The sequence below is a fragment of the Sesamum indicum genome, linkage group LG3, assembly GCF_000512975.1.
Source record: "Sesamum indicum cultivar Zhongzhi No. 13 linkage group LG3, S_indicum_v1.0, whole genome shotgun sequence".
Lineage (NCBI taxonomy): Eukaryota > Viridiplantae > Streptophyta > Magnoliopsida > Lamiales > Pedaliaceae > Sesamum > Sesamum indicum.
This window is the reverse complement of record NC_026147.1, coordinates 17,619,857-17,647,752: the sequence shown is the minus strand read 5'-3', so window position 1 is coordinate 17,647,752 and position 27,896 is coordinate 17,619,857. Positions and strand designations below refer to the sequence as shown.

The window sequence follows — 27,896 nt, the reverse complement described above, 5'->3', positions numbered from 1 at the left end:
TTAAAACCACGGATGAGGTAAATTTCAGTTTGTACAAGAAAGGTTTTATGTCAAATTATTATAATTGGACTTCTTATGGCGAGGAGAGGGTGCAGGAGTATTTTGAGGCCATCATCGCGGCCCATTTGCAGGAGGAGCAAACTTCCATTTCTCATATTCTGGAGGGTACCGGTACTCACTGGGGTGATGCGACGCAGATGGATTGGAAGCAGAGGATAATTTTTAATGCCATCGTGCCGACTGTCTGGTCTTCTAATTATAACCAAGATAGTGTGCTTGATAATAGTACGAGTCGTGTCCTACTGATGCAGGGCCTAATTCATATTACTGTGGGGGCCTCTATGATTATGTGTCGAGCTGGCAGATTGATTTCACGATGTAGTGCATGCTATCGAGTAATCGTTGTGGAATGGTTTCACCCAATCTCAAGTGAGAGTTGTTGCTGAGTTGGTGAATATCAAAGCTGAGGCCATATTTCTCAACATATATATGATCGAATATCCCAATTGGCTGATTATATATTGTCCCGCGATCACACCCTCCCCATGGATTATTATAGTACGAAAAAGTTGATAAGAGACTTGAGTTTACATGTTGAGAAAATTGATGTATGTAAGAATGGTTGCATGTTGTATTGGAAGTACGACATTGATCTGAACTACTGCAAGTTTTGTGGAGAAGCTAGGTACAGTCCGACCAGGAGTGAAATCTAAACCACAAGAAGACCACGTATACCATTCTTAGGTACCTGCCTATTACACCTCACATGCAGATGTTGTATGCTTTAGAAGCGAGTGCCAAGCAAATGACGTGGCATGCCAACACCAAACGGAAGTGGGATCCATGTGTCATCCGTTTGATGCAAAGGTACGGAAACATTTTGACCAGACATATCCCTCATCAGTCACCATCCTAAATTTCTTGAAAATGTGAAAATGATGAAAGCAAGAAGAATGGAAAAGGAACGAAAGAAAATGTTGAAAAAGTAAAAATAACAAGAATAGAATAATTTTTTTAAAAAAAGGAAAAAAATAGAAAAATCGTGAAATCATCACCAATGACTTGATTCAAGAAGAGTCGATTGCATACACATGTAAATGATGAGTTCATATAACTCCATCTCAAAGAACTATTAAAGGGGGATAGGATTTTTCGTCCCATAAATTAGCCCATTTATTATGAAATTATTACTTTTAGTTTTGTATAATCTCGTTCATCATGGTATTAATATTTTTAGTTTTGTATGATCCTATTTATTATGTAATTAGTATTTTTAATCTTGTATATTATAAAAATTACCACCTTTGGTCCCCATATACTTTTCGTCTATATTTAGGGCAAAAACAATAGAATTTATCTTCTTTCACAAAAAATGAAATCCCAACACTTTCTATATTTACTTAAATTGAAACCACGTAAAAGCAACACAAAGAATCATGTATTTCACAAATAAAGAAGTAGGCCAAATAAAGCATTCATATGCTACTGTTGGAAGAAGAGTCAATTTTTCGTCTAACAAAAAATACTTAACAGCCACGTACTACGTATATGACCTACACCGTTAAATCGTAAACGAAAAAATAAATTAAGACAAGAAAAATTAATTTTTTATAAGTTACGAAACCAAAGACAATAATTTTATAATAAATCGAACCAAAAATAAAATGGGCCTGGAAAAAAAAATATTATTTCCCCTACTTGAAGGCAAAAGGCAAAAGGCAAATCGTTACATTTTATCATTAAAATCCACAACCATTGTCAAATATTTCCAATAATGCTATATCTTATAATGTCAATATTGGCCTACCCTAATTCCCAATAGATTGCACCTCAATTATTTCTTCTGCCTATATATAGTATGAACAAGGTGGCCATTTTCAGATATTCCATATCCGTTTCCTCCACAGACAAATTAAAGAATTGTTGGAAGAAGGGTTTTTGAGTAAAGATGCTGCTCAAATACTTATCCAATTTGATTTTTGCTTTTTCTATATCCATACTTATGTGCTTTTCACTTTGTGGTGTATCTCAAACAATAAGATGTCCAATTCAATCTTTATATCAGTTTGGAGACTCAATATCTGATACGGGTAATGCAATTCGAATTGTCCCTCTACTCGCAGCTAGTCGTCGACCTTACGGCGAAACATTTCCTGGCAAACCTACCGGCCGTTGGTCAGATGGCCGTCTTATAATAGATTATATAGGTGCGTGACAGTAAAGCTGTCTTTCTTTTTTAACTTTTTGCTATGCATATTGCGATTTTGGTCTTTCCACTACCAAAATTTGCAAATGTTGTTGGAATAAATCATGTGCCTCTCGTAATTTTGACATTTCAACTTTTATCTTTCTATGATTGCAATAGAGTCCCGTGACTTTCGGATATCCCGCAATTTGGTCCTTCCGATGCTTTTGCCAACATGGGCGAAAGTTTTTAAGAAAAAATGAGGTGGCACATGATTTATTCCGATAATTTTTGCAAAATCCGACAACCAAAGGACCAAAATTACTAATTTCAAAACATTACAGGATTCTTTTGCAATCATAAAAAGATAAAAAGTAATAATACCAAAATTACAAGACCAAAATTTCAGTTGTTTGCTTATACATATTGACAGCCATGACTCTTGGGCTTCCACTACTAAACCCTTACTTGGACAAGACTGCTTCATTCAACAACGGAGTGAATTTCGCGGTGGCGTCAGCTACAGCACTTGACCCTTCATTTTATTTGGTGAGGGGGATCATCAATCCACCCTTACCCGCTCTTGCTTCTCAATTAAGCTGGTTTAAGACATATATCAGATCCATTTGTTCCACTCCAACAGGTATATATTCATTGGGAACTTCACTCGGCTTTTGTGAGGACATCATCTTTTCAAATTTCATACACTGCAAGGAATGTAACCTTTAATGATTAATGTTTTGTTAATTGTTATCAGATTGTGCTGATAAGCTAAACGGATCTCTTTTCTTTGTTGGCGAATTTGGATACAACGACATCTACTATCCATATACCCAAGGCAGATCCGTTCAAGAGATCCAGACTTATGTACCTTTAGTGAATCAACTCATTATCAATTCCACCAGAGTAATTTACCTCTCAATACTTTTAAAAATGCAGTAATTTATTTCTTTATGTTTTTCAAATGAAGAAACGTACCTCCTTATATACAGAGGTAAATTGCTATTTTTCTTTTTAGGGAGATGATTTGTTTATTTGCAATATCACGTGGAGGTAAATTGCACGTAATGAATTCTTAACTTTGTGAAGGAGTTGATTCAACTTGGTGTTTCCCAAGTTGTAGTTCCTGGAAACTTTCCCCTCGGATGCTTCCCTACTTTTCTGGTTGTCGCCGGGAGGAACCGTTCGACGGCCTACGATGATTTTGGATGCGTGAAGAGTGTGAATGATCTTACAAGTTACGAAAATGATGATCGACAAAGAGCTCTGAACTCTCTTAGAATGGAATTTCCTAATACCGTCATACTCTATGCGGACTACTACAATGCTTTTCTGTCACTTCTTCGTCAAGCAACCACTTTTGGTCAGTTTTAAGTTTTTTTAATTGTTTTTGGTGGATTGAAAAAATAGAAAAACATACAATTTATCCTCATGTGATATGAGAAATGAACAAAAAAATCACTATAAAGAAAATAACAAATTACCCCCCCCCCCTTTTTAAAAAATTGAAGTAAATTACCCTCTATCTAAAAAAAAAAAAAATTCCCCCCCCCCCCTGTTTAAAAAATTGAAGTAAATTACCCTCTATCTAAATCATTGAAAGGGAGTAATTTGCTGATTCTTTTTTATAAGGGTTTTTTTGCTCGTTTCACGTACGGTAAATTGCATCTAACTCAAACAAATATATCGTTGAAGTTGAAATGAACTTCTTATTCTAAATAGGGTTTGATACTGAAAACTTGCTGACACCTTGTTGTGGAGATGATGGTGTGTATAATGCTCTTCTTCCGACGTTTTGTGGAGGTTTGGGTGTGCCTGTATGCTCTAATCCAAATGCCCGAATACATTGGGATGGCATACATCTGACGCAAGAGGCTTATCGTCGTATGTCTGAGATTATCATTAGAAACTTGGGGATCAACTGCACTCAATAAAACAAAGATGTAGATCATGATATCGTCTGATGTATATCTAATAAATAACACAATGTCCTCTTCTGGAGAGGAATAATAATGTATTAGCAAAAAATAAAACCCTCTTTCTTGATTGGGTATGAGAATTATTCCATAATCTATATAATTTGGTACATTAATTGGTGATATATGCACGTTATCAATGATTCAATTCATATATATATATATTCAATAATTACAGAATTGTAAATATAATCATAAAATAATATTTATAACAAATTCAATTGAAATGAGATAAATATTTACACGTTTCATGAGATTCTGGTCCATATAATTCAGATATTATGGAATTGTAAACTCTCAACTTTAACTATTAAATTAAGACCAAATTAATCTATTTTTCTTTTCCATATTAGAAATAAAAAAAAAACAATCTAGAGCAACACTCCTTTTTCTATTAATCTGAAGCTGAATTAATTATATAACAAGTGGAATAGTTTTTAGAAGAGTGATTAATTACATGACAATTGTAATACACCTTGCCATGTGATTTGTTTGGTTCAATCAAATCTAATTTACGAAAGAATTTTCCCAATCTAAAGCAGCTTATTGCTCAACCCGCGGAACACATGTATCACATGCATGTCAATTATTACAACCGACCAATTAACGACTGTGGTGTGGCAGAATGTGGAATTAGTAAATATGTTGGTCAGGCCAAGCTCTCTATTTCTTGAAGATTTTTCAAAGAAGGGTTTGGGTCAGTGAAGAGGGTTTACATAGTGTGCCCGGAGGATATGGGCATTCCCCTGAATTTCCTGCGCGGGCTAGTTGCGATCATTGGAGTTGGACCAAGTGAAGGAAATGAGAACGCTGATCACATGGCTATGCTCTCAAAGACCCAACAGCTTTCCCAATGTCTACTTGAGATTATTGCAAACTATTATGTCTAGTTCCTACTAAAACTGTGCCTTTTCTAATTCCAAGAATTAATTATGGTTGTAATGATTTGTCAATGCCTATATATAATTGCTTCATACGTGCAAGTACTGTACTACTGTTTTTTTTTTTTTTAATGATTTTCATCTTCTATTTCCCTTGAATAGGGATTTTTTTTTGTCTTCTTAATCAGGGAATTTAATGTTGAAATAAAATTAAAATTAAATTAAATGGGATGGCGCTGCAATAAAATATAATATTAATTATAGAATATTAAGAAATAGTTTTAAAGCTGTCATTAAAACTATATATTAAATGACAACAATATTGATTTTAGCACAATATAACTATTAGTGATAAAACTTGTATGTAAAGTTATTACTATAAATAATTAGTAACAGTACAATCACTACAAAAAAGGCAGGATTTGACACGAATAAAACAACCATTCCAAAACTCATTTCATATTAGAACGGGTTTGAAACACATAAGAAATGAAACTTGAAAGATGACGTTATGATCCCATTTTTTATGGGTTAAAATTTTGGAATGGCCAAACGGTTCCAATATGTATTCGAGCAAAACAATTACAAACTCCATTGCAAATACCATTCAACAATAATAATGGTTAATTGTTGAAACTCTATTTGGAACACATTATTAGAATTAGGGACGGTTTTGCAATGATCGTTCCTATATGTGTATCGATGGATGTCCAAAAGATGACAACTAGTAAATATATTCTAAAATGAGGCACAATTTGGAACGGGTTGAGTACACACATAAGCAATTATGCAAAAAATCATTCCTAATTATGAGTTTTACTAAGACGAAATGCATTCAAATACCATCCCAAAATCCAATATATGTTGGAACGGTTTTAGCATTTTATTAATATTGTATTACTAAGATCGTTCCAAATAAAGTACAACGGAGTTTAATGGTCAAAAGCACCGTTCATAAAACCGTCCCATTGACCGTTTCAAAAATCAAAATTAACGGTTAAATATGTGTTTCAGTACTCATTCAAAAAACCATTCCAAATTTTTCTATAAATATGTGTTCCTCTCTTTTCATTTAATCTTACTGCCTTCTTCCATTCTTCATATTTTCTCTCTATTTCCTCAATATATCTCGAATTTTTTTATCTCTCACTATCCCACTATTGTTTTTATGCTCTTGTTCGTCAATCTCTCTCGAATTTTCGTTAATATTTGAAGTTATTTTGATTAGGTAACAACTTTAACCCTTTATTATCAATTGATTATATTTGTTGTAATTTTGTCAATTAAATTTAATTTTATAATATATATATATGTGTGTGTGTGTGTGTCTGTGTGTAAGATTCGTCATCATGTTAAGACAATTGAGGAGATAGATGTATGAGAAGATCTTGTCGAGTAGGGCGGGTTTTAGTTTGGAGTTTGAGGATGGTGTTGCTACATTTAGAAAATATGCCAAGTCTCAATATGCATATATAGACTGTGAGAAAATTAAGTGTCCTTGTAGGAAGTGCAAAAATGAAGTTTTCAAAACGACGGATGAGGTAAATTTCAATTTGTACATGAAAAGTTTTATGCCAAACTATTATAATTGGACTTCTCATGGCGAGAAGAGGGTGCAAGAGTAATTGGAGTGCATTTCATTTTAAGTAAAACTCATAATTAGGAACGATTTTTCACATAATTGCTTAGGTGCATACTCAAAATCGTTCCAAATTATACCTAATTTTTTAATATATTTACTAACTGTCATCTTTTGGACCTTAATTGTCTCACATATAGGAACGGTCAATGCAAGACCATCCCTAATTCTAATAATATATTCCAAACAGAGTTCCAACCATTTACATTCACTATGTTCGAACAGTCTTTAGAACGACTTTTGTAACTGCTTATTTCGAACACCTTTTGGCACGGTTTGGCCGTTTCGAAAATTTAATTCATAAAAAATCCCGCTTTTTTGTAGTGATATCTAATTAATGACCTATTACTTTGGTGTATTATTTTGCTTGGTCGAAATCTACTTCCTCTATGACTATAGGGGTTTCTTTCTCTTTCGCTTTGAGGAAATATTCCTGCGAAATAAAGATTATTCATTATCTAACATATAAGCAGCAGTTTTATGATGATATAACAAATTGCTATATTAGGAAATTGACAAGGTTTTTTGAAATAATTTCTGTGATTCCATCAACTCTTCATCATATTATTCTTTAGATTCTCTTAAGCTTTGCTTTATATTCAATTGGCTCATTTCAAAACTCAAATATATAAATAGACCACTTTAATCCATTCATAAAGTAAGTTTCTCCTTCAATTAACTCTTCAGCCCATAGGGCTCAAGGTTCGACCCCTCTAAGACGATCACCAGCTCAGGGCTCTAACTGTTGATCAAGAAGGGCCTAACCGGAGGAATTTGCTAGCCACTCAGAGGGAAGTCCCATTGGACATGTGGTACAACAAAGAATAACTCCCTTTCCAATTTTTGGGAGCACTTGGGGTATGCAAAAAACTCTTGTTCGATGTCTCAGCTCCGTAAAGCTTGTTACGAGGTGAAAGTAGGGGTGATAGATGAATCGAGCTAGCGAGCTGACTCGATTTTAAGCTTGCTCGAACTCAAGCCTCTAACGAGCTTGCGAGGTTTTTCAAATATTTTTATTTTTCATATATTTTTTATTTTTCAATTTTTTATATATTAAACTCCATATTCAATACTTTACATTCAAATTTAACCAGATATTATAATTATTAAGTATATCACATACTTTAAATTTAGCTAATGATAAAATATGATATTTTTTTATTTATATATTTAATCTCTATGGAGAAATAAGCTTAATTAACAAGTTAGTAAGTCCATTATTATTACTATATATATTTTATTTTATAGTAATTATTAATTTTTTGAATTATCTAATAATTTAAGAAAATTAGGAATATATTCTTGTTAAAAATAATTTGGGCTTATCAATCTAACATAATAAACAAATATTTCGAAAATAAATTTTTATTTTACTTATAAATAAAAATTTAAAAATAAGAAAAAAAAATGCTCAATCTCGAAATTACGTGCTCGAGCTCGAGCCAAAATTTTTGGCCGAGCTCGACTCGAGTTCGGCTCATTTACAACCCTAGGCAAAAGGAATAGGGAGCAAGTTGATTTAAAGGGACTTCAAAGTCGCTGGCTACTTCACAATAAAAAGATTGAAATAAACATTTATGATGGAAGATGACGAACAAAAAAGGAAACAAGATGTAGTCCACCAAGAACACCATCTTTTGGCAAGGGCAACGATAAGTTATGAGGGATAAAATTGCCCCAGAGAAGCAGGCAAGTCGGAACTCTCTCATGTAGAAACCTTTTACTCTAATGAACTGGTGATAATTTCCATCATATTAGAGTGTGGGAAAACTGAATGATGCCTTAAAAATACACGTGGTCTGAGAGAGAGCCCAATTTAGGTGAACCACAAGAAGAATCCAAGATTACACATGACCCGAGGAGGAAAAAACCTAACGCTTGGATTCCCTAAGGGTTTGCTAAACAAGAAAGCTGGGAGGAAGCCCAAGAAAAACTACAGTAGGCCCAGATGGGAGGATGACCTGCGGCCACCTGGTCATAAACACATTCCCGCTTACATATAGTTGAACCCCAGCCGGATAGGTATTGGGATGATGACGCCTCTCCTACCACGAAAGATGCCCCTACGATCTAGGGGATTCTGGGATCTGTTTCAACCTGCCCCTAGGAAGTCCAAGGGCTAACAAAACACTCGTATCATCTTGCATTACTCTTTTACCGCTTCAATTCTTTTTTTTTTTCTATTGTTTACTAACTTGAATATCTTAGTACTAATGTTTTTTTTTGTAAGTCCTAATTCTAGGACTTGTGCAAAAGCTCGGCTCAAAAACTAGTGTCACATGTGTCTATACGAGCAACGATTGCTTGCATGAGATCTATATATGTATTTAAAATAAAAAATAATTAATATATGTATATTTAACTGATAATTATTTTTTTAATTTAAAATTAAATATGAACACTTGTGCCACTTATTACCTCAATACAAATGTCCGCATCAGTATGCAACGAAATCCCGTCAACGAGAGAAGTAAGAACCCCTACAACAATTCCCGATTATTGCGTGTATGGACGGAGGGATTTCCGGAGGCACAGCCGCAGGCGGCGGAGCTAGCCCTGCGCCGTTCCTCTTAAAGACGTATGAGATGGTAGATGATAAGACGACGGATGCCATCGTATCCTGGAGTGGCAGCAAGAAGAGCTTCGTGGTGTGGAACCCCCCGGAATTCGCCCGCGTCCTCCTCCCTTCTTACTTTAAGCACAATAACTTCTCCAGCTTCATCCGGCAGCTCAACACCTACGTATGCTTCTCTCTGAATTAAAGTACACACTATTGAACTAATTTTCCCTGTAGAGTGCATTTCCGGCGTAAAATATTATAATTAGGGTTTGTAATTGTTAGTTTATGTTTAGATGGGTGTTAAATTCGGTTACTGCTCTAGCGATGTGAATCGACCATGGCCGTGCTGTTTGTTCAAAACTTATTTCCCTGAAATGATTGTTTTATCCAAGTTATCAGGTGGTGTTGGTTTACCTGTGCATTCACTAAAAAATTTATACAGTAACTTCATGGTTTTGTGTAAATGTTAGGCCCTTTTGGTAACCACGGATTTTTTAGAATGGAGAAGCATATATTTCTTCTTCTCTAATTTGAACATAAAAGTTCCTGAAAGCAACACAATTTGCTTCGACTGCCCTTTATCTTCTTTTTTCTGTAGTATTTCTTTTATTGGTGCAACCAATTTCCTTTGCTTATGTCGTCCAGTTATATCTTTGATGTCTGCTATTCCACCCCAGTTTTGTCTACTGTGACCAATCATCATACAATGATGAAAGCAGGTAGTTTTGGTGCTATTCCCACAAGTCCTAATTCAGTGAAAGACAACTTTGGTGTCTGCTATTCCACCCGAATTCTGTCTAAAGAACCAAAAGTACCAATCTTCTCTGATGCTTGGATTTCTTCAATACTCACTCACTTTTATTGTGGTTATTTAAGAGCTTTCATTTGTTATTAGGCACTTGCACCCCATCTAAACTTGTGATAAAAGCACGCAAACAAGGTGAAAGACCTGTATATGAGACATAGTTTCTAATTTGATGTTTTGTGCGTGATCTAAAATCTTTTGTGAAGCTATGGACCAGCTGATATCATCATCAAGAGGATTGGTTTTACAATTACCTATACTTACTCTCAGATTCAGTTCAGGTTCTTGATTAGATTCAAGACTTTGTTGGTTGCTTGATCTCCTTTTGATAGAATCTCCTTTGAGATAGACATGAGGTTTGTTGGTAAAAAACTTTTTCATAATGGTTAGCTTGTGGAAAGACGGGAAGGACTTACTTCAAAACTTGGTTTTTTGGAGTTAACTTATATCTGAGAAGTGGATAGATTGTACTTAGGCTGTGGAGACTTGGATTACTATGGGGCTTGTATTGTGATGGACTTGGAGTGTCCCAAAATTGATGTTCCTGAGGATCATTTAGATTATCCTCCCCTTGAATATTGGCTTGGGATAATATGACTAAGGGAGTGTTTGCAAAAACTTGTGTAGTTGTGTTTTTAGAAAAGTGATTTTTGTTGAAAAAGTTGGAAGTTGTTGTAGAATCAAAAGTGGGTAGTGTTTATAAAAGAATTGAAAAACAGATAAAAGCTAAATTGGGTAGTTTTTGGGAAAAAACACTTCTAAAACAAGTTTAATTGATTAAAGATTGTTTTGTCCTAATGTGTTAAAAAAGATACAATTTTGGCTTAATATTTGCACTTGTCTTTTGATAAGAATAATCATTTTCTCTCAAAATAATAAATTTTATTTCAATTAGTACATATCATATTTGAATATTTTTCATTTATATTATTAAATTATTGAATACTAATAAAAACTGAATGTTTAATTCAATAATGCTCTCAAATATGAAATATAATTGTGCATTCATACCGAATGAATAACTTGCATGATTGCGACAAATATATATTTTCTTAATTAATCATAGCAAATTATATTTTTCTATGATATAGGAATAATATCAAATAATATAGAGAATATTATATAAAAATTCTAAAATTTTAAATGTGAAATTATAAATTTTGTTAGTGATAAATTAGTCATATTATTTAAGAACTTTAACATCAACTTTAGATGAGCAGTTTTTTAAACAACTAAAAAAGTATGAAGATCAAATTAAGATTATTATAATAAGGATAAAGTAGTCTAATGGAAGTTGAGTTTATTTACGAAAATGCCAAAGTAGCTAGAAACACCCCCCAAGTTGCTTCTAGCTTTTGGCTTAAAAGTGCTTTTTGTAGCAATTTCAGAAGTAGAGGTTGCCATCCCGAATATGTCAAAAGTGTTTTTTTGAAACCAGAAGCTGAAAAATGCTTTTTCAAAGCTGTCGCAACACCCCCGAAGCTTGTACCTTCACTTATTTTCTGGAGAATAAACTTGTAACCGTTTTGTTGAAGAAATATCGAAGCAGAAAACATTTCACAGATTTCGGAGCAAGGTTACTTGGAATATTGATGATTATGGACAAAAATAAAACAACAAAAGACCTGAATGTTGAAGAGAACCTGAGTATTTGGAAACTCTCGGAGAAGTTTTGACTTGGTCTTGGTGTTAAAAGTTCGTTAAGGCATTCCATTGATTTGGTATGTTGTTGTAAGCATAGCTTCCCCCTGAAGTGTTCGGTGACTTATGTGGTGAACAAGAGTGATCTGGCAACCTCCTTGAGAGGCTTGTTCTTGTGCTTAGTAGCCTATTTCTATCAATACTTGAACTTTGATAAATGATGCCCTGACTCAAAACTTAATCACCAAGAATGAAGAATTAAAATACTCTTTTTCATTATGAGTTCTCAAGCTTTAAATTTTGGAGAAATTGGTTTAGTGTTCTGGAGTTCAAGTTTTGGAAGATTTTGGCATGCCCTCTGATTATCGTCAATGGATGTGATGTGAACCCACGAGAACCAGTACTTTTTTCTTTGGCCTGTATCGCTATGAATTATGTCTATAAGGATCTAAACGTTCGCAAGGTTTAATAGAATACATGTTCTGAGTATGTTTAGAATATTGATTCACACTAGAATAAATTTGCATCTGTGTTAATGAATGATGATGGGAGCAATTTTTTGAGATATAGAAAACTTTGGGTGAGCTAATTGGTAGTGCCATAACATGATAGCACTGTTATTATCAGAATGAAACCAATAAACAAAATTGATTTTCATCTACCAAACAACTGGTGTGATGAACTTTTCTATTCTTCATGAGATTCTCGAGCATGCCTTAGCACTTCCAATCATCCTCCCCGGATCCAAGTCCTGCTATAACATGATAGCACCATTACTATTAGAATGAAAAACAGAAAAATAAACTATATTTTCAGATACCAAACAATTAATATGATGTAACAAGGAAAATTATAGTAAGTTTATGGGAAAGCTCTCCAGATAAGGGATCACGGCTCTTGCTCTACTGCCAACAACCACTACATGTCCGCCTCATAGCTTGGAGAAAAGACAAGGAAACAGCAATAGTCCTATGTTGACTTTTTGTTTACCCACTTATTTACTTTTTTATGGCTGAGGTGTCTTGCGCTAATAATTTTTGTTGGTGCTTTATGTTTTTATATTTACATTTTGGGTTAAAACTAGTAACTACTGAAGGCAAATACATTATTGAGGTGTGACTGAGAGGCATCTCTTAATATTAACTTAGTTTCATCTTATAATATATTCAGTTGACTCCAGGAACAACAGTCCACAGTAAATGTAGTTCTTGCATCTATTAGTTGCCGATTCCCTTATGTCTTTTGTGCGTCCCTTTTTTCAGGTTGGGAGGATGGAGGGGACATACTATTTTGTCATTTTATTGTTAACCTATCCTTCTCAGTGTGAAGTGATGAGTTTGATGACTTGACATGTTTATGACAAAATATCATGTGTAGTGCTTGATTGTAGTTTGTTGCACATATCCTACTGCAGTATTCCTATCAGGTTTTGTTTGGTTAGAATAAAGCGGAAAAAACAATTAGAGAAAGATTGTCTACTCGAGTTTATCTCCTGTTGGCCTCTGGATTTTGTATATCATGGGACTTATTCTTTTATATATGCCTGATCACGAGTCAGTGCCTCTGTGCTTTGTGCAAGCTAGGATTTCCCTTTAGTCTTTATCATGGGATACTATGTACTCTTGCTAAAAAATGCCATGTTTGCTTGTCCTTGTTATCTATGTAAAGTAAAAGTATAAATTTCAGTTTCAGAGACATCAGTTATTGCAGTTCTGATGTAAGACTTATTTTTTTCTCTTTCCTTTTTTTTGACATAAACTAGATCTTTATAATGCAATATGTGGTTATTTACTGGAGAGTAGATAACCTTCTGTTATTGTAGAATAACCTTATGTTATCCAAAAGAAAAGAAAAGGATGAAGAGGAAAAAACTGGAGTAGAGATAAAGTTTGACTTTAGGAATTGTTCAGTAAATTCTGGTAGACGCATGCAAGTATCATATGCTTCAATGTATCATGACATAACCATCTTTGCTAAAATGTCGCACATACTTCCGGTTGTAGGGATTTCGGAAGATTGACCCAGAAAGATGGGAATTTGCTAATGAAGATTTTGTGAAAGATCAAAAGCATCTTCTTAAGAATATTCATCGTAGAAAGCCTATTCATAGCCACAGTCAGCCTCAAGGGTCAATCGATCCTGAAAGAGCGGCATTTGAGGAAGAAATTGATAAGCTGTCACGTGAGAAGACCCTTCTTGAAGGAAATGTGTTAGGGTTCAAGGAGCAGCAGTCTGCAGCAAAGGTACAGTTGGAAAAGCTAACACAGCGTATAGGTAGCATGGAACAGAGGCAGGAGAGGTTGCTAAGCTTCCTGGAAAATGCAGTTCAGAATCCTGAGTTTGTCGAACGCCTGTCTCAGAAGCTTGAATCAATGGATTTTTCTGCATATAGTAAAAAGAGGAGACTCCCTGAGGCAAATCATGTACAATCAATTCAAGACAATGTTTTAGTGGACAATCAAAGCAGCTCCAGGCCTGACTTTGGGAGTATGTCTCACCAAGACTTCTGCAATAAGCTTAGGTTGGAGTTATCACCAGCTGTTTCAGATGTCAACTTGCTTTCTCATAGCACCCAAAGCTCCAATGAAGATGGGGTAAGTCCTCAAAGGAGGATCGAGGGCTGGTCAAAAGATGTGCATGTGAGAACTGCAGGCTTTTTATGCCCTCCTGAAACGTTAGAGCTTTCAGACACTGGGGCTTCTTTGAACTTAAATATGGATTCATCTTTGTCCTGTAAAGTGGGACCTGAAAGCCCAAAACTCCATTCCTTGCAACGCAGCCTGACATCAAATGATGAAGGTGATGATCATCTTTCCTGCCTCTTAAATCTCACTCTTGCTTCATCTCCTTTGGAACTCAACCGAGGTCAAAACTTTGATGGGATGCCTCTATCGAGTCAGGAACACTGTACAGTATCAAGGCTGAACGGCAGTGGTGATAAAGTTGTTCATAGGGCTTCCTCAAAGGATAGAACACCTTCTGATGACACTCAGACATTATCTTCCTCACCTGATGTTCATAATAACAAGCAAGGGCCTGCAACGGTGCAGAACAGGGTAAATGATGTCTTCTGGGAACAATTTTTAACTGAAAGACCTGGTTGCTCAGATACTGAAGAGGCCAGCTCTAATTTTAGGGGAAATCCTTATGATGAACAAGAGAGGAAGCCAGTGAAAGGAATAGCCAGAAACACAAAAGGCATGGAGCATCTTACTCTCTAAGAAACTGACTTCTGTTGTTTGCCATCTTTACTGACTTCTATAACCAGCACCTTGAAAGATTGTTATGTTGTTTGACATCTGATGTGTAATCTTTCCTCATGATAGTATATTATGATTACGTGAGCTTTCTCTATTGATAATGTATAACTACACCAAATCTGGTTAATTCACAATTGAAATCTCTTGTTTCATTTTTGGATCCGCCACTTATATGTTTCATTTTCCCCAATTCATCATTCAAAATAAGGACCTTTAACTAATTATCAACCATTTTGTCCAGGATACCAATACCTAAAGGAAGTTTATGCTTTCATAATCTATGTGAATTGTGGATAATTTTATATTGGAAGATTTTGGATTGGATAATTTTATATTCGTAAGACTCTGGATCCTCAATTCTTTATTTTGAAAATATATTTTGTGGAATAGTAATAAATTTAAAATTTTATTATATTTAAATTCGATTTGAATTTTTATGTTCCGTTGTGTTTTTGTTTTTCCCCGGCCATGTCGTTCCCTTCACGGAGCTACCCGAAGAAGAGTGGATTGGCAGCGACGGGCAGGACTGCCGGGTCAAGAGCAGGAGCTAGAGCATTGAGAGTCTGAGACCCCCTAGTGTCTGTTCTGGAGGTGGAGTCGCAAAAACTGTTGCAGCTCCCTCAAAAGAGTTGTTATCACTTCCATTGTCTGAGCTAATCATTTCGCACGTCTTTAGCTCAAGTATTTCTATATAATGACATCAACGATACGTACTGAAATCTAGCAGCACCATAATGGCTAGAGAATCTTCAGAAAAATTTTAAGATCAAAGTACGAGTAACCTGCAAAATAAGAATGTGTATGGCGTGTTGTCCTTACATTACTTATAAGCCAGCGAAGTCAGACCTGCTAGACTGATGGGTGAGAACCCACTTTCTTAGTTTTGGGCTTGGAAGAATGATTGAGAGGGTACCACATAGTATTAACGATATATAACTAACAATTTTATTTTATATCCCTATGTCTTGTTTTCTTTATGGAAAAATTAACGAGTTTGCTTACCTAATTATAATCATCATATAAACAATAAATAAGCTGCTAAAAAGAATATCTGCTTTTGTAAGTTACATTGAAATTTTTTATTCTTGACAATAAGAAATAATATGCGGAAAAAAAAATTATAATGACCAAAATTGATATTTAAATTTAAATATAATATTGTGAACTGAAAATTTCGTCTATGGTCAAAAATACCTTCAAACATTTAACATATATTATATTTTTAATTGAATAAATATTAAACTTTAGGCATCTTATTTAACATTTAACATATTTATATGTAATTAGCCCACAATCTAAGGGGAGGGCCAGTAATTATCCCTCGTAGGATTGACATTACTACCGAACTCATTCTTATCCTTTTATGTTTACACACTCAAATGTAAGGGTGATAAAAATAAAAATAAATATAATTAAGTCTCTCAAATTGTTCGAATCCAATTATTTTTTGCGATTTATCTTTCAAATTTCAATTCTAATTTTTCAATGTACTTACTGATTTGATTTTGATTTATAACAAATCATCAAAAATTGAACTTCACTATTAAATATACAATTGATTTTTAAAATTATATATAAAATAATCTTATAGAATTAATTAGTTATTTAGAAGAATTCATATTCAAATTACAGAAGTCCAAAGTTCTTAAATTATCAAAAGACCACATTGCAAAACCCATTTTTATAAAACTTAAATTTGAACTCTATAAAAAAAAAAAAAAGATAATAAATCAAAACATGTTATAAAAAAAAAATTCTCTCCTCCGTCACCTCAATGACATATAAAATTAATTTGAATAAATATATTTTTTTTTGTGATTTTTCATTTTTTATTTTTTTCCTAACATTAAAATTTTTAATTTCTACTACAAAATTGTCCAATATATTAAATGTTACTGCAATTGAAACTTGACATTCAAGATATTTTTAAAAATTTTTAGTTGTATAATATCTTGAACTATTGTATATTTAATTTTAATTAATTTGAATCTTGTTACAAGTTATTACTTAGAAACTTCATATATGGATTTTTAAATTGTTGTGTATTGAAATTTAATTATTCCGATGGCATCTTGTTAATTTTTTTATTAATTTCAACGTCTTATTTTTGTTATAAGTGATGAAACCCTCAAACCATTTGAAACCGCCCAGACCAGCAATTTGAAAATGGCAATTTAAAAAGTTATTAAATCGACGATAGGAATTCAATTTGAAAATAGCTTTAAAACCTAACAAAATACCTAATCAAATGCCCACAGAATTGCAAAAACCTGGAACTAATATAACCAATGTCAGCATGCAAGTGATATAGAAGACAGCTTTGAAACACCAACAAACACGCCCGATGGACAAATACAACAACTAGTTTAACAAAAACTCGTTCGGAATGGAGTTGCAACAGTGAGAATGCCCCTCAGGCACATATTACAGTATACTTGAAGCCTGCAAAACATTATGCTGCTCGACATTGGAAAATCACTTGAGATGAAGCTTCCATACCTCTCGAACATTGGACGAACCATCTGCAACCTCCGCAACCAAAGATGAAACGAAAGCACCTGAGAAAGTTCATATTAGCAGCCTAGATATACAAGCTGAAGCAAATTTATAGAGCAGGATGAACATTTATGAACTGTATTGTTGCCCCTACTACTGGTCCCAAAAAGATTAAAAGAAAAAAAATAGAGAGAGAAGAAAGAGAATAGGAGCAAGTACATTGCAAATTCTTACATTTCATGCACAACCAAACTGAAGCTCCTTTGGGTTCTAACTGAAAACATTTTTGTTTTTACACAGGGATAATCATATTCTACGGCATCAACAGAGAGCAAGATAGGATCCAAGAAGTTTCAGCTTACCATCTTTTTCAACAAGAGCTAGAAACCGCCTTGATCCTCCTCCCACCCCAAAATAGTACTTCTTTGCTGCCATGTACACAACTCCATGGGGATAACTCAGGCACTGATCACACCCGCATTGAAATGGGTTCAGGATAAAGAAGTTACTGAACAGAAAAGAAAATATATATATAAAGAACACCAAAATCAGACCTTTTTTATAAGTTTGTACAGATTGGGCAGTGCAGAAATTGAGTAAACTGTTTCTGCCATGAGAATGACATCATAACCAGCAGCCTGATCCAGCTGCGGACGGCTTCTAATGTTGTATTCATTGCTACATACACAAGAGAGAACATGATGCACTTCACCCCAGTCACCGGAGAAAAAGCGAGTCTCAGTGTTAACGGGGCCCTCCTCAACATCTGGACCCAAGCACTGAGAGTTCTTTTCAATATTAACAGCAACATTGGGAATAGTGAGGTATTGCAGGACTTCTGAGTTGAAATCCTGGAAATGCACGAGCGATGCACCCTAATGCAGCAAAATGCGTACAGTAAACATCCTATTTATATTGAGGCAAAATATCATGAAAATAAAAGACCTTGATCTGTCTTTATTTACCTTTAGGCAAGCAAATATACCAGGAAGTCCATGACCACATCCCAGCTGAAAGATGAAATGAAGAAAGCATTATAACAAGACTAGTGGGAAACAACTGATATTCACTTACTATTTACAATGAATTATATTATACAAAGGATACATTCAACTAATATTTTATTTTTTAATAAATAATATCAGTTTAGATTTAGATGCGTTAATATAGTTTTCAATCTAAAATGAATTGTATAAGACAAAGAATACGTTCATCTAAATTATTAATTCTCTCATCAAGTAATATCATTTTACGAATTACAATAAATTATATTATACAAAGAATACATTCAACTAATATTTTATTTTTTAATAAATAACATGAGTTTAGATTTAATTATCTTAGTATAGTTTTCAATCTAAAATGAATTGCATGAGACAAAAAATACTTTCATCTAAATTATTAATTTTCTCATCAACTAAATTTTTTTATTTTTGTATTTCTTATATGGAGTTGGGTACATGCAAAAATTATTTGGGATAATATATAACACTATAATATTTTATTAATAATGTATTATATATTAATAATATATAATAAAAATCTATATCTGCATGTTTATGTTATATACATATATATACATGGACACGCAGACAACTGTGTGTGTGTGTGTTTTCGTATGTATTTTGTAATAAAAATATGCTCAGAATTAGGGGAGGGGGGGGGGGGGGGGGGGGGCGGGGGAGGGGGAGGGTGAAGGGCGGTGCGAGGTGAGTTGGCGAAGAAGATGAAAAAAATATACATTTATATTATTTTTATAATAACATAATTATATATATTTTATTATTTAATATATAATATTATATATATATATAAAATAATATTTTTAATGGTTAAAAGTCATGCCTAGATGGAAAAGGGGCAAGTGCAATGCACGGCTAGCCATAGGGGAGTATGTTGCTCCATTTCAAAAAACATGGGGGGGAGGGGGATTTTTGCCTCTTTTTTTTTTTTCACATGGGGATTTTGCACATTTCCCTTATCACAGTGGGTAAATGGCATTTTCCCCAAATTTCTTTCTTCAAAGTATAGGAGGGGAAACAGAACTACTATGAATTCAACAAGCAAAGAAAAAATGCGATCATTTAACAAAATCAAACTGATATCAGAAGTTCTTGTTCATTCTGCATTCTAAATAGGAAATTACAGAGTCTTTGGAGTTGTCCCGTATACACAAAATGTAGTAGAATTTGATTCATTACCTAATTTGCTAAATTGTTAATTTTTGCAGAGTGGACATGGAAAAGAAGTGAAACTGTATGCATCCAACTCAATCTAAGACTTGAAAGACTAAAAAAACCTGTCCTTAAAGGAGAAAATTACAAAAGGTCTCCAAAAAGGAACAATCACAAGAAAGTGCATATGCTTTTGGAGTCAATGCAAAGACACTTGTACTGGGAATATGGTTACTCTATAGTCCTATCTCTACCCAATGTATAGCTCCAATAGAAATAAATATGCCATTTGAAGCCTAATGATACTTCAACCGACTATTTCTCTCTCCTTCATCTTATCAGAGGATTTTGCATGCTATTAAGAAACACAAATTCAGACAGAATCAGTTATCATTGAACCTGGCATAAATATTAGAGAAAGAGCCTTATTAACAGGACACCTGGATAATAGGAATGAGATATCTATAGATTCATAGAATTCAGGGCCTTATTCAAGATTTTCAATCATTTCGATTATATTAATCCTTGGGACCGATCACTCTGTAATGGTGACACGCTACAAGAATTTAGTTGGTGGATTCAAAAACAATCGCTTAGTCGGTAGCAAACATTCATCATTTTCTCAACCAGTATTCTGATTCTTGTACTTGCGTACTCCACATTCTCTATATTGAAGCTCCAGATCAATGAGTTTTTCCTTTCCCCAAAAGAAATAATCTAATTGTTGAATGACAAGAAAGTAAGTTGTATTGTATATATTATTGGAAAACCCCAATTCCACATATATAGCATTGAGAATTACTGTCGAGTACAAACATGGTAAAGATAAAACAATTTATAACTAACACACTTAAATAAGAACAAATGTACAGGATATGCGGAAAAAATCTCCTCATAACTTCTAATACTCCCATCAAATTGAAGCATATATACCAAGCACATTTAGCTTGCTCTATAGAGTCTGAAACTGCTTAACTGCTGAAGCTAAGTAAAATGTGATATGAGGAGCAAGAGTTGCAACATTGTTGAAAGAGAACTCAAGAACCAGAAGCTATGTGCTTTGAAGGCAAGATTCCTTTTATTTGTTTCCCAAACATATAATTCAGAAAAGACATGAAGATGTTAAAGAAACCAATCTAAGCTGCATTTATTAGTTTCTAATGAGACTGCAAAGCAAAGGAAAACAGAGGATCACACGTGCTTCCAGCAAAACGCTAGCACTCAACATAACTGTACATAGTAAAGATTGTTGGATCACCTTAGCATTAAGTCCCCACCTCTAGAACTCGCTTTCCGGTGAATGACAACCTCCCATCTTGCATCTCAGAGCTAAGGGTTGTAATTAAATCTAGCGACCCCTCCCATAGTTTCAATCCTCCTGCTCCCATCCAAAATATATCATATTTATTTAGCATGCTTGCATGATCTGATATACAAGTACACACTTCTCCAACATATACATGCGCAAAACATGCCTTTGCATATCTTAAAGATGAATGCAAACAGTATGACATATCCACAAATATACAAAAATGCACATACACAGGAAGATTACCACTGTTTACAAATAAACATGGAAACTATACGAACCTTCATATTTACCAGGTACCAGATCGGAATTGGTCAATGTGAATACCTCCTGAGTGCTCACCCTCCCCTACAAATGCAATGAGATCAATAGATCCTATCTAATGCTGTTACAATGAAACTAAATCATTACAAACTAGAACCTCCTGCCTCCCCCTCCTCCCCAGTCCTAGCAGAATCTCAAAGTAGTCCCCAATGAAAAGCCAAGCAAGCAAAAAAGGACCAAGAAAAAGAAAAACAGAAACATTTACTTCCTTTCTGCAACTTGGAGGCAAAAACACACTTCTTCATAACACGGAAAAGGGAAAGCAATCCTATCATTACCTCTCTTACAATTGGAGCTTATAAGCGTCTGCACTATCATAATCAATCAAAAACGAAAAGAAAATAAAAACAATAACTTTCAGATACATTTACTTACCTTGAACAGTGTGAGCCCACCAATGTTCACAGGCTCCACGGTGTACTTGGCACTTGGTGAAACCTACACTTCACATTTCAACATCGGTATCTTCTCCACCGAATTTCAAGCAATTGATCATATAAAACGAGAATCATTTTTTCTAATAAATGTATAAATATGTAAAGAGAACCTCTGAGGCGAGAACTTCAAGGCAAGGAGGAGGAGGAGGTGGGAGGGATCTTTCAGCGTCAAGAAAGCCCAATCCTGAAGTGGGTTTTTCATCAAAGAGTCGAAATATTTCTTCTTTTGCCTGGTCTGATTGTTTTGACTCCATTTCTGCCGCCTGCTGTTTCTTCAGGTTTCAGTGTTCAGTTTTGAGGTTTGAGTTAATAAATTGAAAAGGCCTCCTTCTATTGGGCTCCATCCAAATCCAATGGCCCAGAAATAGTTATGTAAAAATTTACAAAGATGAATAATTTAATTATTTTATCAATTGAATTGAAAGATATTTTTAATTTTATAGAAATTTACTTAGCATTATTTTTTCATATTAGTAAAGGACATTACTTTTCGTCATAAAACTTTGAGTATTTTTATTTTCCTTCTATTGATTTTGAGTTTCGTATTTATGGTCTCATAATTTTTAAAAAGTAATACTTTTAGTTGATGACATATTTTCGTTATATATTTGAATAGGAAAAGAGATGTAGTCGTTGTAACTTTTACACTTTTGATCTCATATATTACAAAACTATCAATTTTGATCTCGTAATTTTCAAAAAAGTAATATTTTTTATTTTATATACTTAACTATTACGTGGCATTTTTCGTTAAATAGTAATAAAAAAGTATTATGGGACAATAGCTACTTTTTAAAGTTAGGATCAAAAATAAAAATTTAATAACTAATAGAATTAAAAGTGAAAAGACATGAATCATGACGTTAAAGAAATGCAATTTTCCATATATATATATATATGTATGTATTCTGACATAGAATATTGATATGTATTAATTTCTTTGGCTAACCATCCACCTGTTTTTAGTCTCTTTCTTCTCTCCGCAAACTTTCTTCGTTGATTCCCTCCTTCTCCGGCGTGGTTTCACCATGACTCATATCCTCCCATGTTCGCTTTCTTTTCTCTGCAATTCAGCGTGTTTTATTTCGCGTGAACAATTCCCCTTTTGTACTGAACAAATTGGTGTTCTTTTGTTCTTCTCCTTGTCAAAGATTTTGTCTTAGGAACCGAGTACGAAATTGAATTGCTTACACTTCAGATCTTCAAGTTTGTATTTGAAAAATTATTGTGACATATGTTTGAATATGAAACCCATGTTGCTCTCTTTTTCTTTTTTCAATTAAGTTAATTTTTCGTGGTGAACCCAGTAAAGTTTAGTGCATGTAAGTTTTGTTTATTTTTCTTCCTTGTGAGTGTTTCTTAACTGGAGCAAACGTGGAAATCAAAGAGAGCGGGACAGAGAAAGGGCTCAGGCTCGTAACAGTGGCAAAGGTAAGAATAAAGATGATGGCTTGACCCCAGAACAGCGCCGAGAAAGGTACCCTTTTTCTTTTCTCTTTTTGATCTTGCCTGTAAAGTTCAATTTTTCTTCGCAGTCTTGGTTTTTGTAGTGATCTGGGTTTGTTTAGTAATGATTTCCAGTCTTTGTATAGTGGGTTTTCTGGGTTGTGTTGTAAGATATGTTGCTTTAGTAGAAAGGTGGTGTCACATAATTATGATAGTGAAATTTTAGAAGTCTTCATGATCTCCCTTTATCTTGTTTTCCTTGTGTTACGTCTGGAGGTTGAGAGCAAGAAAAGGGGTGAGAGAAATACTGAATCTGAAACACAGAAAAGATGGGAAAAAGAGAGAATTTTGTAGGCAGAAGTGTAGATAATTTTCACTGATCGATTCACTTTAGTTCATCTTCACTATATGGAGTCATCCGACGAAATTTCTGGTGATTTCCACGAAATCCAAGCCTAGAGTTGGAGGTGGATGCAGCATTTTTCCCTATTAGCTTGTAAATGCTGTAGAATCTGTTGCGATGGTTGTGGCCAAAATGCTAATCATGATGGCCTCAATTTCTGTTGACAGACGAACTACTATATCTTGTTGGAGTGGAAACACTGGTCTGCTGGACGCTGGTTATAACTAATCTTTCGTCACTCTTTATTTCAGTGATTTGCCTATTACCAAATTGAGCCCTTAATCCAGCCGCCACAGTTAGCTCTCCCAATCTCTTCCATCATACAGCTGCAAAGTAAAATAAGAATTTCCCCCATCATTCCTGTCGGGTTGCCTTCTGCATCAGGATGTATTTATCCATTATGTCAGGCAGCATTTCACGTGCTATTTTTGTGTCTTTTTTACAAGGGGAGGAAGAATTAAACTTTTTAGGCGATAAATTACTTGAGTTATGTTATATAGTTTTAATTATCATGTCTATATGGATTTGTTCATTAATTACAGAAATAGAAATTTCAGGATGACGATACAATTGTCAGTTAACACTCTTTTCTTTTCGAGAATCTTACCAGAAGGTGGTTTTTGTTGTTCATTATCTAGAATTTCTATTTATGTTCAAAATGATTATCTAATGATAAGGGTTAGTAAGTCAGTTTATAGTGATCTAATTCTTTTTTAGGACCATGATATGCATTTATTTATGTCTAACATGTCTGCATGTGGTTATATAGGGATGCAAAGGCGCTTCAAGAAAAGGCAGCAAAGAAGGCAGCACAGGCAGCAGGGGGTAGCGAACCTGGAGGTAAAAGTAACAAGAAATAGGAATAATCTGATCTATGGGTTCTGTAACTTAAATTTTGTGCTATTTGATCCGTTTGTAACATCTATGTTTAATGTTAAACTATGAGTTTTATTCTTCTATTCTCTTTTTCAATAAAATTGTAAGTGTGAATTCCTATGACTGATATGTGGAATATGATGGATCTTTTTGGTATGTAGTTTGCATCTCAATTACCATTATTGTGTTCTCTTCAATTCTTGCTGAATTAATTGGCTTTTCTTCTATGGGATAAGTTGAAGGTGGTCAAGTTTCTCATCCAGGGCTTGTTTTATAGATTTTCATTTGTTGTTAATATGCCAACGAGCCATGTGTTGCTGTGTATTTTGCTTTTAAAGTTATGTCGCACCATTTTGGTTGTATTACCTGCATTGTTCCCATTTAAGGTGTCTAGTCAGTTAATTCATTTTAACAGTCATAGGGTATGCTATTTTGTTTGTCATATTAATATGGATTTTCGGCTTAATTTGGTGCAATAGTATTGGGTGATTCTTTTTTCTCTGTCCACAATAAATAGAATGACATGTTACATGCAATTTGGAGCGTAAGCATGAGTTGGTTGTGTCCTTGGCATGATACATAATGTATTAATGTGTTGATAAATTACTAATTCACGTAAATTAATAGCAATGCAGACTACTTTACACATGTTGCCCTTATTCATGGATATGCCAAGTTGCATTGATTGAAAATGTGAAAATAAAATGGTATAGAAAATTTCTTATTTCTCAAAATGGTTCTTGAAATTCAATATTTGCATGTTTATGTACGGTAAACACTGGGGAAAAACAGTTTGATATGTTATACATTAGATTGAAGTTATTCTAATCTTCTTATGCCGCAATGTAAGTTGAGTTCACCTAACTTCATTATCTGAAATCTTTGATGTGCATCCCTGAGACCTGGGCAGATGATGATAACTTTGGATTGGAATTTTAAATAAAGAAACAGTGTAGTTGCGTGAGCTTCAAATTCAATTTGATGCACCTCATGGCCAACAGTGTCAACACATGATATTCTGAAATTGAAGATATCCCAGTTGAATATCTTGTTGCAGCACACCTTGCATATGTGCCGGCATTTATAGAGAACAAAGCTAAACAGATGTGGTTGTGGAGTTCTTGAGATTAATAACCTCTGGGATTGTGGTTGCAACAAATAGTTTCCCACAAGACATTCTATATGGATTAATGCAGCTATAGAAGAAAGATTTACAGGGCTGATCTTGGTATTGTTGATTCTAACAGACGATGGTTTATCATTTCAGCATATGGGATTTGGAGTGTCTCTCTCCGTTGGTACTTTCTAGCAAGTAAAAGAGTTGCTACACAGTTAAGATGTTAGGAACGAAGGAAAACATAGTTAAGCATTGCCCAAAATGGATGGAAAAAATGGAAAAAGTAGGATATTTGAAGCCATAGGTGCTATGCCATACAAGAAGCAGAAGGAAGCATAAAATGCTTGAGAGACTAAATGTCATTGGTTACAGGCAAGTTTCTGTTTAACTGTGGGATTCAAATGATTACTCTATAAATTAGGACATAATTCTACCTTATGCAGACATTGTTAAATAATGGTGTTTGAGAAAATTGGTCAACTTCTAGAAAACCAAGGCATGACTTTACCTAGAAAGTGATTAATTTAAGCTAAATACATATAAGTTCATTTGCTTGCAACATCAGTCATTAACTTCTGAAACTTTTTAGTGTCTTCTTGGCCTCTTTGACTCGGTTATGATTTATGATTCCGGTTACTAAAAATATTCATGAACTCTCACATTCTTGCATTCTCTTCTATCCCCGCATGTTTCCTTCATCTTGATTTTCGATGCCACACATTTATCGCTAAAGACTCAGTAGATATCATGTGATTGGCATCAAAAGTTTCAGCTTCTGTATCTGTTGAACTATATCAGTTGCTGCAACTCTCTGCCAGTGAACTCCTTTAGTTGCCGCCAGTTCTAACCTCAGCACCATTCGTCGCCCCATCCTGCAACCCTTCAAATTTCTTTCCAACCTGTGTCTGCTATGAGTTATAATCTGTGATTTGATTTTGCTGCACATATATACTTAGCACATGTACATGTCTATGAATATTGGCCCGGAGCCGTCTGTAGGTTTCTGCTTATGCATAGATATATATAGATGGTGATGGCTTGTGAAATATCTTTGGGAGCATAGTCTGCAGTAATGGAATTACCTCTGTGAAGTGTTTGGTCTGCTCTAATTAATTGGCATAAGAATTAAGTACAAAAACTGTTGATATTTGGATACAACATTTTAGTGAGTATTTCTCTCGGTTATTTTCTCCCATTTTGTAAACGGTATAACTGATGATATATTATTTAAAAAAAAAATTATTTGTAAATTGATCTCAATAAAAATAAAAGATAAAAAAGAGAAACTTAATTTAATTGGTACGATTTGTAAAAAAAAAGAAAAAAGAAAGAAAGAAAAGAAAATTGGGTCCACAAACATTGGTATGGTCGGGTTTAGAGATTCATAGGTTTTGAACGGGGTTTAATGGAGTTTAAGTTAATTTGTTCGGATTTTTTCGGGTTTGGGCTTGAGTAGGGTCTTATGCATATCTAATTCAACTCCCAAATATTTAGGAACCACACATTTTTATGGTTGTATGCTGACTAAATTGAGCGTGGAAAAAGTATGATTTGGGCATGTTAAACTCCAAAATGTCTGAATAATTGAAAGTTAATGATGGTTGTGGCATTTTATTCAAAATCATTAGACAGATGTATTAATCTTAATGAAAACGTTTGTTCCAATATATGAACATTGCCTTAGATAAGTGGCAAGGTCGCATAAAAACAAGTATTTTACAAAAGCATGATTTGGGATTATAATGACAACAAATATATGTTCTTCACCTCTACTTTTCTTTTGTATTCCAGGCAATGTCCTCCAAGTCATATGATATGTATTATTATGTGTGTATATATATATATATATATATATATGAGACGTGGCATTTTTTGTCTCGTAATTTAAGGTTTTTTTACTTTTGATCTCATAACTTTGAAAAATTAGCAGTTTTGGTCCCATAACACATTTTCATTGGGGCAATTGCAATTTTCATTCCATAACTTAGAGTCTTTTCACTTTTAATCCTATTGATTATAGAATTCTCATTTTTTGTCTCGTAAGTTTAAAAAAGTAACAGTTTTGGTCCCATGTCACCTTCCCATTAGATGTTTAACCAAAAAGGCCACGTGGCCGTTAAGTATTTGAGACTAAAAATACTACTTTTTCAAAGTTATGGGACCAAAAGTGAGAATCCTATAACATATGGGACCAAAAGTGTAAAGATTCTAAATGTCATGTGCTAAGCACGCGGCATTTTTCGTTAAAATATATAATGAAAATGTATCGCGGACGCAAAAGTGCTATTTTTTAGAAGTTATAGGACCAACAATTAAAAGACCCTAGGTTACGGGATAAAAAGTGTCATTTCCCCCATTTTTATTAGA

At 34.2% G+C, this 27,896-nt stretch overlaps 4 protein-coding genes across 4 annotated transcripts; 3 read left to right on the top strand and 1 right to left on the bottom strand.

Moving 5' to 3' along the window:
• On the top strand, window positions 1,901-4,273 carry LOC105158729 (acetylajmalan esterase). The gene is made up of 5 exons (XM_011075568.2): window positions 1,901-2,207; window positions 2,619-2,828; window positions 2,943-3,091; window positions 3,275-3,548; window positions 3,908-4,273. Exons 1-5 carry the CDS (start codon window positions 1,949-1,951, stop codon window positions 4,117-4,119), a joined length of 1,104 nt encoding a protein of 367 aa, XP_011073870.2. The 5' UTR covers window positions 1,901-1,948; the 3' UTR covers window positions 4,120-4,273.
• On the top strand, window positions 9,120-15,101 carry LOC105158658 (heat stress transcription factor A-5). The gene is made up of 2 exons (XM_011075483.2): window positions 9,120-9,422; window positions 13,691-15,101. Exons 1-2 carry the CDS (start codon window positions 9,189-9,191, stop codon window positions 14,906-14,908), a joined length of 1,452 nt encoding a protein of 483 aa, XP_011073785.1. The 5' UTR covers window positions 9,120-9,188; the 3' UTR covers window positions 14,909-15,101.
• On the bottom strand, window positions 17,208-21,991 carry LOC105158657 (histidine protein methyltransferase 1 homolog). Its single transcript, XM_011075482.2, has 8 exons — window positions 21,798-21,991; window positions 21,626-21,688; window positions 21,208-21,274; window positions 20,895-20,995; window positions 18,409-18,453; window positions 17,998-18,318; window positions 17,806-17,908; window positions 17,208-17,505 (listed from the first exon to the last, which is right to left on the bottom strand). Exons 1-8 carry the CDS (start codon window positions 21,939-21,941, stop codon window positions 17,423-17,425), a joined length of 927 nt encoding a protein of 308 aa, XP_011073784.1. The 5' UTR covers window positions 21,942-21,991; the 3' UTR covers window positions 17,208-17,422.
• Window positions 22,593-24,572, top strand: LOC105158656 (small EDRK-rich factor 2). The gene is made up of 3 exons (XM_011075481.2): window positions 22,593-22,722; window positions 23,062-23,164; window positions 24,306-24,572. The coding sequence occupies exons 1-3, from the start codon at window positions 22,716-22,718 to the stop codon at window positions 24,394-24,396; spliced, it is 201 nt and encodes a 66-aa protein (XP_011073783.1). The 5' UTR covers window positions 22,593-22,715; the 3' UTR covers window positions 24,397-24,572.